Raw genomic sequence first — 14,657 nt, 5'->3', positions numbered from 1 at the left:
TATCAACAATTAATATCAACAAACTGTGTGAGTTAACTAAGTGATTCATCTACGTAGCAAAATATAACTGTATAGATATCCTTACTATAATAGTAGTACTTGGTGCAAATAATTTAAAACAATTACATGTATTAATAAATATACAGTATTTGGATGACATATAGGAGCAACGACCGGAACCACGCCGATCGCGCGTTCTATGTTTTTCACCAGCGCATGTCCTATTGGCAGCTACATCATCGTTCGAGGTTAGACAGAATCGCGCCGACGCTTTCTATTGGTTAAAATATCTTCGTCCGATAATGAGCCCACTAATACTATGTTTGCGTTTCGTTACCCTGACTGCGTATTAAGGCTTTACATTTAATTAAAAAGGTTTTTATCAAATTTGGCTGTAGTTGAGCATCAAAGGCGTTATTAAAAGATTAAGGTATTTATTATATAACTTATTAAGTTTATTCAGATAAAAGCTATGTATCTTAATTTTCTGTTAATTTGTACAGGTACACATTTCACACGATTATCTTGTTCAAAGCTGATATATTTTGCTGATCTATTCTGCGATGTTCTTTTATTTGTTCATGTTTTATAATATTCACAAGAACGTCTTAGTTAACAGTTGTATGTTCATGATTTACAAACGCAGTTCTGGATGTTTGTCTAATGGTCTTTGTTATTTGCTTAAATGCACTATCTGTCCAGAGTTTATCATTCATTAGTTTCAGGTATTGACTAGTCATTTCTCTCAACAAACGTTAATTATATTTGCATCAATGTTTTTGCTACAACGAAGCGTTGTACTTCTTCACGTGGTTTTAGTGCCAGTAATAAAACATGCAAGCTTAAACTTATTAAAACTTTAAAAGAATAACTTTTTGTATACAATTAGTTTCTTGTAAAGGTGTTGGTCAAAAACGGTGCAGTAGTTTTGCATGTATCAGTTGTATTGACGACTTAGTTTGTGTTTGGCATAACAAAAATTTACAGTTCAAGACCTCACACCAACTGCATACAGAGTGAGAAACTATCTACAAATGCTAGCTAATATATAAACCGTCTATGAAGTTTGATCAGTTGCATTCATCAATTGATATGCTTTTGGACTTTGACATGACTAGGTTCAAAGTGACTCAGTCATGTTTGATGTACAATCGATTGGCAGAGTTGCATCAGCTAGAATGAGCAAAGCTTCAAAAGTTCTAACTTCAACTCGCCGAATACACAACAAGATTTGTAATGAATGTGCGATAATAACTCTAATCCCTGTTTATATGTTGCAATACAAAATGACAAATAATGTACACCAACATGTTCTATTCTATTGCTAATTAATGAGAATTCCTTCAACTAGTTTTCAGCATATTCCCTTCTGTCCCTTCTACACTTCCCGAAGTCGTTTTTTAAATTTGGAATCTTGATCTGGCTTTTAATTGAAGTTTAGCTTGGTAATACTGGAGACCCATTTCTACTTTTAATATCCCCGCTATATTAATTGCTACAGCAGAGGTAATATCCTTATGCTTTTCTGCATATTTGAAAATTTTTATATTCACTACTAGTACATTCCCTATACCCTAGGACACTTATATTTCGCTAGTATTTAGTTTCGTGAGTAGCATACAGAGTAAAATTTCACTGCACCTTAATTTCGCAACTCTGGTGAGTGCGAAAATATAGTGATGTGAAAATAAATGCAGTGGAACAAACATAATTAGATTCCTCAGGTTCAGTTTACCGCAGGCCTGTATTCACTGGTTGCAAGTTGGGGCGGCTAATGTTAGGCGACTAGTTATGAACACCTGGGGGTGTTTAGTTGGGCGGTGTAAGCCCCCCAACTGGTTTTTCTTATGTAGAGCCTCAGTCGGGTCTCTCGTGTGAAGTTTTAAAACATTTTATCGGAAAGTATCAACATTTTTCTATTTTTTGAGATTTGTTTTGTTTTAGGTGATGTGACTGACGAGACGTTTTTAAATTAAAGTAGGCAAAACTTGACCGCAGTTAAAAGGTTAAGAAAAAAGACATCATTTTCTTTTGAGCGTTTTAACAAAGATCAATTTTGCCGATTTTATTTTAAGTTCATACGGTGGTTTCCACGCTTTCAATGGGACATGACCATGCGGATGTTTGGTAAAACTTGATATTTTGCAAACCTGTATAAAGGTCGTTAACAAGAATATTTTGCCACTGATGATGATAATAATGACGCCTAAGAACTACTAAAAGTTGATGTTTGTCTCTATGGCTTCGAATAAAGTGATATTCTAGAGCGATAAAAACCGTCTTCATAGCCGTTGGGCGAATAACTTTTTGAATAAATGATGTTGAGGTCGAGTTATCTGGAGCAATTTATCATTGCGTGGGAACGGACCAAACAACGCCATGCGAGTTAACTTTGTGTTTGAGATGAAATGTTACATTTTATTCGAGGGACAGTTATCCGAGTTTGACTGTACTTAGCTGCGGAAAATTCCTAAAGAATTGGAACGGCTCAGCCGGCCAGCTGCTCCAGGGAATACGGGCCTGGTTCACCAATAAGAAAAAAATTTCGATTTGGGACTAGTTTGTACTTGTGAACCGCAGGTAGAATGGTGTGGGCGAGGTCGATAATGCAATTTGATCGCTTGCTGCCATTTGTTTCTTGGACTATCAATGAACAAAGCTATTTAATTTCGCGGTTTCGCTCATTCGTTATGATAGTTTAGTTTCGCGCATGAAATTTTTGTGAGAAGATGACTCCGCGTAGATGAGGCGAATACATAAGTGTCCTAGGGTAGATAGGAAAGAAACATTGTCTATATTTTAATTATTACTGTTCAGTATATGATTTATAGCATGTGGTAAAGACGAAGCTTTCCTTACATTTTCTCTTTGAGTCAAATTGCTCCAAAAGCAGTGTGTATGTTTAGATGCCAGGAACTAAAGGATGCCGTATAGGTTGGCCAGAGGATGTCGGCATCACAGCAATGGAAGTGTATTTTCCGTCTCAGTATGTCGACCAAACAGAACTTGAGCAGTTTGATGGCATTTCTGCTGGAAAATACACCATTGGCCTTGGCCAAGAAAAGATGGGTTTCTGCTCTGATCGTGAAGATGTTCACTCTCTTGCCCTTACAGTCGTTAAAAATCTCATGTTGCACTACGATGTCAAGCCAACTGAGATCGGACGTATAGAGGTTGGGACAGAGACGATTATTGACAAAAGCAAAAGTGTGAAGACAGTGTTGATGCAATTGTTTCAAGACAGTGGTAACACAGATGTCGAAGGCATTGATACCACAAATGCATGTTATGGTGGTACCAACGCTCTTTTTAATTCGGTCAACTGGGTGGAGTCAAGCTCGTGGGATGGTAGGAATATAATTAATGTTCTAATGCTTTCGGTAGGAAAAACTGCTAGCATCATTTGGTGATGATTAAGTTTTATTTTATATAACTAAAAACTTTTCAACAAAAAGTTATAACATTTTTAATGCTTTTTTATAACTAGTAAATTGCTTGTTTAAAGCCTTTATTAGATATTTTGTAAAACAATCGTTTTCTTATCATAAATTTTTTTTTATATACATTTGTTTGTCTCCCATTGTTAATAACACAGTCCTGTATCACCTAATTTAAAGTTGTTTTTGTGTAATAATATTAAAACAACTGTTGAAACTGTTCTCTGAAAGAAAGTTCCTATATTTAATTGATATACAAGCGTTTTTGCAACCTCTTCTGAATTATTTCAATACCTTTATTTCCAGTTTTTAACAAATTGCCTAGCTTGCCAGGAATGTGCTTATGTCCAACATGTGTGCACTCACATTTGAACTGACGCGGAACTTTTGCTGATTCAAAATGCCACGTCCTTTGCATGAGCAGCATGCCAAAAAGGTCATGCCGTGTCGGATATTTTATTTGCTATCGTCTTTTAAGGGTTAGAAATTCACACGGATGCTGATCATGTTTCTTTTGTAGCTCTCTATAACATAAAAACTACTCCATTTGCTTATTCTAGTTTCTGATTAAGCCTTAGTAACTACATACTTGCCATGTTCTAGGCAAATAATGACTTTTTTTAAATTTCCTTTTATGGGCCACTTTAAGGTGCCTTCTTGAAAGGTCATGACCAGGTATGGCTATGGTGCATAGCCAAGTATGCAAAAGACCGTTTTCGAGATTAGGATCGCTCAATCTTTTTTCTCGAATCAGTTTGAAAAAAGGTTGGCTAAAAGCTATAGCGAACGTGAGGCAAAAAGTACCAAACTGGAGAAAAAAAAAAATATGACCACACAATTAAATTAAGTTTAAAAGTTTAAGACTTAATTTTAAGTGTGTATTTAGTAAGCTAAATTAATTTAAATTAAACTCAAAGTTTCTGTTACGTGGCGTCACAGAAGTTTGGTGTACCGAACGTGTTTTTGTCAAGGCTTTCAGACCGCCGTTAGTCATTGCGTCTGTCTCGAAGGTAAAAACCTACAGTATTGAACATAGTAATGTTACATTTTATTGCAGATATTAACAACTAAATAAGTATTTGTTACTTTTTTAGTGTATGCGCTAAATTACAAAAATTAAAAATACGTTTTTCTGTTGTAATGTCCTATTTTATGTGGTTGTTTTCCTTGTATGGTAACAGATTATATTGTATTCAATTATTTTATATAAGAAAAAGTGAGAAGCGAGTAACTTGAGGCGTGAGTAGCATTGACATACGAGCTCAGTTCCAGAAGACATTAAGCTCGTATGTCCAGGTATGACTGTATATGAAAATGGGTTAGTAAAAATGTCTAAACCGATGACATTAATTTCGTTCTTCCCTAAAGAGAGTGCAAAATATAGGCAACATTAGCAGATCTCTTCACATGTAAAAGGGTTAAATTTATTTTCCCAAAATTCTGACGAACTAGTTGAAAAATGCAGCGCCGCCCTGTATTTGAACATCGCCTCTAATAAAACGCCACTGTAGGGGAAGGGTTGAAAAGTCGAACGCCATGGTGTTCAAACAGAGGTTTTATGATATGCATATGTCGATAGAGACGCAACTGCAACACTGTAACACTGCAATGTGAACGCAATAGCCGATATCATAACGAGAGGGCCAAACAGAAAGTGCAACTGTTGATGTGATTTCGGAGAAGTATTATCTTGTGAACGTTCTAACTGCTGTCAAGTTTGTCTATTTCCATCTTGAAACACCCTGTCAGTCAGATCACCTCAAACAACAAACAAAATTTCAAAAGATAGCGAAATATCTACACGTGAACTTTTTTGATAATATATTTTAAAATTTCATGTAAGAAACCCCTTTAGTTGTGTGTTAACAGGCAGGTATACTATAGCTGTGTGTTTGCAGGCAGATATGCTTTAGTTGTGTGTTCTGACATAGCCGTCTACGCAACAGGACCTGCCCGGTGTACTGGGGGTGCCGGGGCTGTGGCCATGCTGATAGGACCGGATGCAGCTGTGGTGTTGGACAGAGGTTTGTGCAGTATTTTGTATAATAGTAATATCTAATATTGCAATAATCATGTGAGTCGTATTATTTTCGTGTCGGTTGTTGTTATACCCTGCTAGTAGAGTTACTACTCTTGTTTCTCTGTAATACTGCTGTTTACATTTGAATTTGGGCATCAGGTTCAGAGCTTAGCTTGGGATGCGATATCAACATGGGATTTATGATTGTAATGCGTTGAGTCCTTTTGATACAACAGTTTCTTAACAGGAAAGATGTTTAGTCAATAAAATTTACAAATTTACATGTAGATGAAAATTTCAATATTTTTACTCCCAACAAACACCTTTGATCATTTCCCAAGGAGCCTCTGCAAGGAACAATTACTGGGAATATCTTTGACCATGTAGATAGCTTAAAAGCTCCTATTTCGCACCGGAGTACCTTTTATGGTTAAATTCAATTACACGTACCTTGCATTGCTTTTTTTATTTGTTGCTCTTAAAAGAAGATTGACAAACCAATTGAGCCCTATCAATTTACCAATAATTCGTTTGACAACTGCTGGGCTGTGTCAATTTTATAAAAAAGTCTAATTGCGTAACCGAGGAAGGTTGCTAGGTAGTTGTACTATTCTTGTAGGCATTTTAATCTTGTTAGATAAGATAGGTTCAATTTTTGATATCCTTTGCCCTCCTTGTTTGTTGATCTCACAATGGCCGATAGGAGATTTCAATTATTTGTATGCGTCATCTGACCTTCCCTGCGGACAAGTTTCTCATAGTTGATGCGCATGACATGTTTGTACAAGTCCGTCAGGGAAATTATTGTATTTTCCAAGTAGAATTAGACTTGTATAGAAAGATATTGCTTGAGTGTGTACAGCAATGATAGGCACGATATACAATTTTGTGTTAATTTTCAATCTCTTGACTGTCTGTGGCAGCATTTTTAATTCCTTTGCTTTGGCAATAAATTTTCATTTAAGAGTTTGGGCCATTTTGTAATCAGTAGTGCAATACTGTAGGCTCTGCTGCCAGATAAACGGTGAGATTTAGGTTGCTAGTAAAACATACAAGATTCCTTTGATCAGCTGCAACATTTGTCTTGTTTAGGTCGTTCACTGTTCTTGCATACAGGCCTGATGATTGTTTAAATCCGCCTGTTTGCTGAAATCAATCGTGTTGCTAATAGATATGCGAGATAATTGAATACTCTTACAAAAGAGACCAGAAAAGGTTTTATTGAGATGCTAAGTGTACTTGATAGCATGACAAGATAAGGTACTCAAGTAGACATTTGAGCTTTGTCATAAAACCTGCAAAATATCACATTACTGGGAATTCTGACATTCACTAAAGTTCAAGTCTTGAACAGATGTAAAGAACTTCCCTGATATTCTATCTATTTAGGACACCAGCTCCAACATGCATTGATGGTGAAACTTATTGGACTGGTACTATGACAATTGGGCATGTGACAGTTTATAGTGAAATTATTTTGTTTCTTTTTTAATAAAGTCTGTAGCATTAAATAGTTAATTGCAGAATATGCTAGTTTGGCCTGTAGAATTACCTCCCTCGGCTTTAAGTCAGAAACGACATCACTTCGCTCACAGATCGCTAGATTAATCCCAGTAACTTATAGACAAAATAAAGTTTGTTAGTCTACATAAAATAGCATTGACATCGTAGACATTAAAATAGACTGAGCTTCAAAACATCCGTGTACAGTTCGCCCTCGGTGTATGATGACCCTGTTATATGATTTTTTGTGCTGCGATGTAGAATATACTGATTTTTCGCCCTTCCCAAACTAAAGATTTTTTTGCCATGTAGAATCAACAAAAATTTCTCTCAAAATTTGAAGTGCTGATTACGTCGGACTAGCAAATATGCTGATCACCAACATTCCTTCAACAATGAATGAAAGAGATACAATGCTCGATCTTGCTCAGTTCAGCGTTATTAGTTATTGTAAAGACGAAATTGGAAACAGGTGATAAAACTCTAGCCGATGAAAAAGTTGAAGTTCAGTAAAATAGTTGAAAATACTAAAACTAAACTAAAGTCCTAAAACTTAGCTTTAAGTATGTGTTTAGTAAGCTAAATTCATTTAAAATAAATTCAACATTTATGTTATACGTTTGCCTCGACAGTATGAGCTCCCTACAGTACTTACTGCTGTGCATATTACACTGTAACGCTACATTTTATTGCAGATCATAACCACATAATTCACTAGAGTTACTGTAGGTAACTGCTGTTACTAAGGTTAACATATTATTTTGTTGCTAAATTTTTAAAATGTATGGTACGTATATAGAATTTTAATGATTTTTACCAGGGGGTGTTGGCATTAGATATTTGCTATGGGTTTCTAAACTTCCCTGTAAGAAGTTTTCGCCTTATGATGTCAACTCTGAAATGAATTAAAATCGCATGGCGAGAGTCCACTGTATATAATGAAACTAGTTCATAACAAGTAGCCAGTTAGATTCCATCACTCAGTTATCAAGAGAGGTCAAAGTTTAACACGCTAGAATAGCTGAAGAATGCCAAACTGGGTCAACGTTTTCGTTACCGTTCACAGCGTAAATTTCAGCATATCCAGCCAAGCCTTGGTTGTATAATTGGTGTGACTAGGTGACTGAGAAATTGGGATCTTATGGTTATGTGTCACTATACAATGTTTTGCAACTTTATACGATTATATACACTAAGTTATTGTATATTATTTGGCACGATAACTGTATGCATATGCATCGCCCGTATGACTTTGATTGTACAATATCTGACACCATACTGTTATAGCACTCGCTATAACTCTATCACATGATATACTGTTTGACCTATGTTGTGCAGGGGTAAGGTCTAGCCACATGGAGCACTCATATGACTTCTATAAACCCAACCTCGATAGTGAATACCCAGTGGTAGATGGCAAGTTGTCAATTCAATGCTACCTTGGCGCTCTCGATAAGTGCTACCAGCGCTTCAAGGCCAAAGCTTCTGCAACATTCCTTGAAGGTACGCCACCAGTTGTTTTTTTATAGTAAAAGTAGGTTTATGTGTTGGTAGGATTTTATTAAATAAAATATGTTTGCAAGTAGATGCATCAAAATAAGAAAATTCATCTACGCAAATGTATTTTCACTATTCGTCACTATCTGTATACTTCTATAGAGGTCCTTTCAGATGAACTCCACACCCCTTAAAGGGATATGCACGACAAATATCGAAAATATCTATCATTGAATGTGGTGTATAATAAGTACAGTCAAACATGGATAACTCACCCTCGGATAGCTCGAACATATGGTTAACTCGAACGGATTTGTTTGGTCTGTTCCCACGCAATGATAAATTGCTTCAGATAACTCGATCTTAACTTCGTTAACTTGAAGAATTTTTTGCCCAACAGCTACCGAGACGGTTGTTATCGCTTTAGAGTATCGCTTTAGAATATCGCTTTATTTCAAGCCATAGAGATAAACCACAACTTTTAGTAGTTAATAGGTGTCGTTATTACCATCATCGGCAAAATTTGGTTTGGTAAAATTTGATTTTCACCAAACATCCACTTAGCAATGGTCCGTCGAAGGCAAGGAAAAGCGAGAGGTAACCTTCGCATAAACTTGAATAAAAATCGGCAAAATTGATCTTGGTTAAAACGCTAGAAAAAGATGTCTTCTCTTCTGAGCATTTCAACAGCGATCAAGTTTTGCCAATTTTAATGTGAAAAATGTCTTGGCAGTCACATCACCTAAAACAACAAACAAATCTCAAGTGATAGAAAAATCTCTACACTTTCTGGTAAAAAATTTTAAACTTTACATTAGAAGCGTTTAATTTGAAACAAGCCATTTATGCTTTTGATTTATATTATAGTTTACATGTATCTACTAATAAATACATGGTGGACTTGTGACAGTGTTCTAATAACTTGAACGTTTGAAGTGAAGTTGAACCGTGAAGTTTGAGTTATCCATGTTTGACTGTATTTGTTTCATTCTGCGTGAATTCATAATACTTCAGTGAGATGCTACATGCTACTTTCAGGGAAGTGACTAACATGGTAATTACTCTATCAATGACCTTTGAATGAATCCAATAAAGCGTTTTTGTTGTTCATCAGATGGATTTGGTATAAGGCAAGCATTAGGTTTTTGTAGCCTAAAACATTAGATATCAAGATCTCCAACAATGTCTTTTAATGATGCAATGCATTCAGTTATGTGACTGACTAACTTGGCTATTGCTACCCACATGTACTTCACTCATGACAAAACAGCCATACTTCTCCTGAATTTATGAGGTCTACCCATTCACTTACCCCCTACTCCTAAGAAATTTGCAAGTACTCCATAAGTGTTTTTGGAGTTTTAGCACATTTTATGTTTTCGAAGCAGTTTAAATGAATATTAACTGAGCACCTGTCCATGACAGCAAAACAACCATGGACTGAGAATATGCAAACACAATTATTAGCAATCAGGCCACCACTATAGCTGCAGTACAAAAAATTGATTTTGTCAAAAAGTTTTCCAAAAAGTAGACATAACATCGCAAGGCAATAAATATGGCCATCAGAAACTAGCTAACAAAATTTGTTTATAAATAATAAAGCTGTAAAATCAAAGAGAAATTAAAAACTTGCATTGTTGGAATATTGCAATCCATGCTAATGGCCTTGACACTGCCACCACAGTTCTTATTTCGACATTCCCCAAGGCTTAGAGTGAGACGTCATGGAGCTGTTTTTTGGAAAGTTGCCTCTATGATGTGCTATGGACCAACAGACAAATTGATGTGTAATTTTAATGTTTAGTAAAATAGATTTTTATTAGATTGATCAAATCTTTACTAAACATCAACACAATGTGATAGTTAGTTAGTTACTATTAGACTGAGGTTAATAGTAACTGGCTATCTGATTCCCAGATCAACTTGCATTTATGAGTAAACCAGCGACATCAAAATGGCTATAACTTCGGTCACTCCGCTTCAGGCTCTCGTTGGGCTAAATGTTTATTTCCTTCAGCAATACTATAAAATGTGAAAGACAACTTAATTTACAGTTTTTTGAGTCCCCTTTCCAAAGTTAGTAATGATATTTGATAGCCCAAAAACTTGAGATTGGAATAAGTTTGATTAAAGATGGATAGTCATATGAGTACTGAGCTTGGCTGTCGGTTTCTACATTGTCCAACTATCAGTGAATGGCTATAACAGATATCAGTGAGTCGCCATGGGCAGGCAATATCGTTTATAATGATGGTGTAACCAGCTGATTTGTACTTTGTACCCTAAACATTGAGCCCACGTAATCTGTACCAGTTGAACTCTTGGACCGCCCTGATAAAAACAGATGCTAACAAATTGATTGCTTATGTCAATAGCCTCAGGTGCATTTCACATTTGCCCCACTTATCACTCCTATCTCACCTAGAACTTTCCCCATTACTCTTTGGCACTGATTAATTTAAGGTTGCCTCTTTTTAACCCCTCACCAATAATCTCATTGCTGGTTTGACTTGTTCACTCTTAGTAATGTCAATAAATAAAACTGACTTCAGAAACAATGTCAACACTAGCTGGTTTATAATGGCTCTAACAGCTATGATCATCAAAGTGTAGTTCACCCTTCATAAGGACTTCGCAGTCCGTATGCCTATTTTGTATTATTTGTGCTAGTACCCTGGCAGTCCTGTGTGTCTCATGGGAGATCATCAGGTGTAATAACTATGTGTACAATTATTCCTCAATGTAGCAAGGCAGTCGAGTGGCGCAGTTGGTAGCGTGTCTGGCAGCTAATCCGAATATATTCAAGTTCGATTCACGTGTGATGCATCGTTTTTTCCTAACCTCCAAAGTTTGGCTTCAGATCGACGGATATGGCTCTTATTATTATAGTGAAGATAAGGTATTTTCTAAGGTACTCGATGAGAATATTTATCTAACCATGACATTAACGACATTGCCAATTCATCTTCATTAATCTTCTGTGCTGACCTGACAAAAGAGTTAACAAGGGGACAGCCATGTTGCTATAATTAGTGGCTGACCAACAAGTATCACAAGTGAAAGAAATGAATAAATTGTCAATTGAAATAAGCAGGTTGTCTCCTACTGAGAAATATTGGATCTCACCTACCATTGCGGTCTGACTGGTCGACGTTTAACAACCATGCAAGTGTTTTCTATTGTTCAAAACTTGTGACAGGATATGAATGTCAACTCGCTCAAAAATACAAACTGTTCCATTTTCGGTTATATAAGGTTTAAAAGAATCACATTTTATCGATTGCCTACGCTTCTCCGCTACGGCAAAAATATAAAGATGCTGTTGGCTTTTCTTTTGTGACAGTCTGCAGCATTAGAAAATAGCCCTAGGCTTGTAAAGTCAAATCACTGCAATCATTTAAGAACAAATGCTGTCGTCTAGTGTTGTATAAAAACTCTGTAATCCTATCCCTGGGCAACTACTTTCGGTGGGTAATATGCCTATTGAATGACTGCGATTGCAAAAAATCGCAAACACTAGCAATATAATGCCTTTTTATAATTGATTCAATATCATTTTATTGGCCTAAGAGTATTTAGAAGAGGCTTGCCGTATCCTAGCGTTTGCAGGTTGCTAACTAGGTCTACCGGCTTTTTGTTATAGTTTCTACATGGCCAATAGCCTCCATACATTAGCCTCTGTGTGGCTCTGAGGTTTTCACGTTGTTGTTTTCATCAACCAAGAATTAGCTCAAATCTTCTTTCTTTCTTCTATTTAATATGATCATATTTGATAATAACCATATTCGATAATGGCCATATTTTACAATGACCAAATTTCACAATGACCATATTTGACAATGACCATATTTGACAATGACCGTATTCTACAATGACCGTATTACCGTATTCACCAATGACCGTATTCACCAATGACCATATTCGACAATGACCATATTTGGCAATGACCATATTTACCAATAGCCATATTTGACATCAAACATGGATTGATTTTATAAATGCTTCTTTTAACTGGAATTCTTAAAGGTTGACTTGTAACAAAATTCACATTACAATTATTTGGTATCAATAGATTCACCATGTCTTACTCCGTTGTGTTGTAGGTGCAAAATATGTGGAAATGTGATTACAAGCTCTTAAAAGCTAAAAAATGAAAAGCCGCCGTAGATTGGAATCAGTTTATTTCTCTGATGTAGTCATTACAGTTGGTTATTGTCTTGTCACGTGATGTTCTCATGTGAATTGAAAGGCCAATAAAAGGCTCAATATAAAACTACTCGTAGCACTAGTTTATGACAAACATGTCGGGGTTTTACCGAAGACCCCGTATCAAATATAGATACTCGCTACTTTACATTGTGCTTGGTCTAATCGTCTAGTCGTAATCTGATCATGTGACCCATACTTCGTGATTAATTTCTGCAGCATTTCTCACCTGTGACCAACAGGCTCGTCATGTTTATCAGACAATGATATGTACTCCTTCGAGCTAAGTTTAAAAAATTAAACAAATTTTTACGGTAGGTTATAGGATATCAGTGCTGCTGAAAGTGACAGCATTACAATGACGATAAAATTGATGCGTAAGAACAATAGACATGGTTTTATTGAATGTGCGAAGTATATTCGTGAAAATATTTCGACCAATGAGGTCTCATAAAAGTGTAAACAGAAGCCATCTCCTACAACTACGTCACATTTGAGCTGTTTTGGAAAGAGAATCCAGACTATGGCGGTCTCGTGTGGCTGCAATTAACTGTTTGCTTTTTAGCTTTTAAGAGCTTGTAATCACATTTCCACATATTTTGCACCTACAACACAACAGAGTAAAACATGGTGAATCTTTTGATACCAAATAACTGTAATGTGAATTTTATTGCAAGTCAACCTTTAAAGTTTTCAATCAACTTTTTTCTTGAATTTCATATTGTGAATCATGACAATAGTCACTGTGGAATGACCTTTTTATATGTCACTTGCTTCTGTAGCAATTAAATTGCATATAAAATAAATTCAGTTATTGTCGCAGGTTTGTGTGACCCCCATTTATAGGTGATTCTTGCCAATGTTAAACACGCCTTCCAACCAGTTTTGTTTTCCATTAAAAAACTATGTTGAGTTTTGCAGATAAAAGTTTCAGACACTTATATTATTTTTAATAACGTATAGTGAAACCTCGATTCTCGAACATAATCTGTTCCAGAAAGTTGTTCAAAAACCGAACTGTTCGAGATCTGAAAACCGAACTGTTCGAGATCTGAAAACCGAACTGTTCGAGATCTGAAAACCGAACTGTTCTGATCTGAAACAATTATTCCCATTAGAATTAATATATAAGTAAGTTTTAATCCGTTCCAAGCCGAGATAACAACTTCGGTAAAGTATTTTTTTAACATTTTATACCATAAATTGTACTGTATACTACATACTATAAATAAAAGCGGGTAGATATAAATCATGTTTATTTTTAAAGGTTTTCAATATACGATGATGAAAACAGGAATCAAAAAGTAAACATTCTGTATGTTTTGTTCTTAAAACATCAAAAACATTCTACGTTAAGATACAATACCAAAAATTGCAGAAATTGATAACGAAACAGTGAAAAATACAACAAATCAGTTACATCAAAAATCGTGTGAAAAAGAAAATATAAACAGCAATGGCACGTTTACTTCAGATCTTTGAAGGAGAATCCCCCTCCAAAACAATATAGGATAACTCGATTGGAGGAGTTGTCTCTAGCAAATCTCTTCGGTAGAAGGACATCGTCCTAGATGGTTCCTTTCTTTTTGTAAATGATTTATGAAGTGTAACATGCCTCTTTTTTTCTTAACGAATTTTTCCATGCTGTTTCCGGAGCTGTTCCGAATGTTTCATTCTAATGCGCATGCTCCGGTTTGTTCAAGAACCAAATTTATGTTCGAGATCCGAGATGCGAGATGAACAAATCTCAATTTTTTTGGTCGAAAACCGAATTGGTCGAGAACCAAAGCGTTCGAGAACCGAGGTTCCACTTTACTTAAAGGTTGACTTGCAACAAAATTCACATTACAGTTATTTGATATGAAAAGATTCACCATGTCTTACTCTGTTGTGTTGTAGGTGCAAAATATGTGGAAAGGTGATTACAAGCTTTAAAAAGCTCAAAAACGAACAGAAAATCGCAGCCACACGAGACCGCCGTAGTTTGGATT

At 35.9% G+C, this 14,657-nt stretch overlaps 1 protein-coding gene across 1 annotated transcript in view; it reads left to right on the top strand.

The window, feature by feature from the left end:
• Window positions 1-332: 332 nt before the first annotated feature.
• The window catches only part of LOC137385942 (hydroxymethylglutaryl-CoA synthase 1-like), a 29,938-nt gene continuing 15,613 nt past the window's right edge, over window positions 333-14,657 (top strand). The window contains exons 1-4 of the mRNA XM_068072567.1: window positions 333-430; window positions 2,907-3,348; window positions 5,336-5,461; window positions 8,299-8,463. Coding sequence (XP_067928668.1) covers window positions 2,907-3,348; window positions 5,336-5,461; window positions 8,299-8,463 — 733 coding nt within the window. The 5' untranslated portion in view covers window positions 333-430. The remainder of the gene's footprint in view (window positions 431-2,906; window positions 3,349-5,335; window positions 5,462-8,298; window positions 8,464-14,657) is intronic.

This window comes from Watersipora subatra, chromosome 1 (genome assembly GCF_963576615.1).
Source record: "Watersipora subatra chromosome 1, tzWatSuba1.1, whole genome shotgun sequence".
Lineage (NCBI taxonomy): Eukaryota > Metazoa > Bryozoa > Gymnolaemata > Cheilostomatida > Watersiporidae > Watersipora > Watersipora subatra.
Note: the sequence above shows the minus strand (reverse complement) of the source record. Positions and strands in the feature narration are given on the sequence as shown.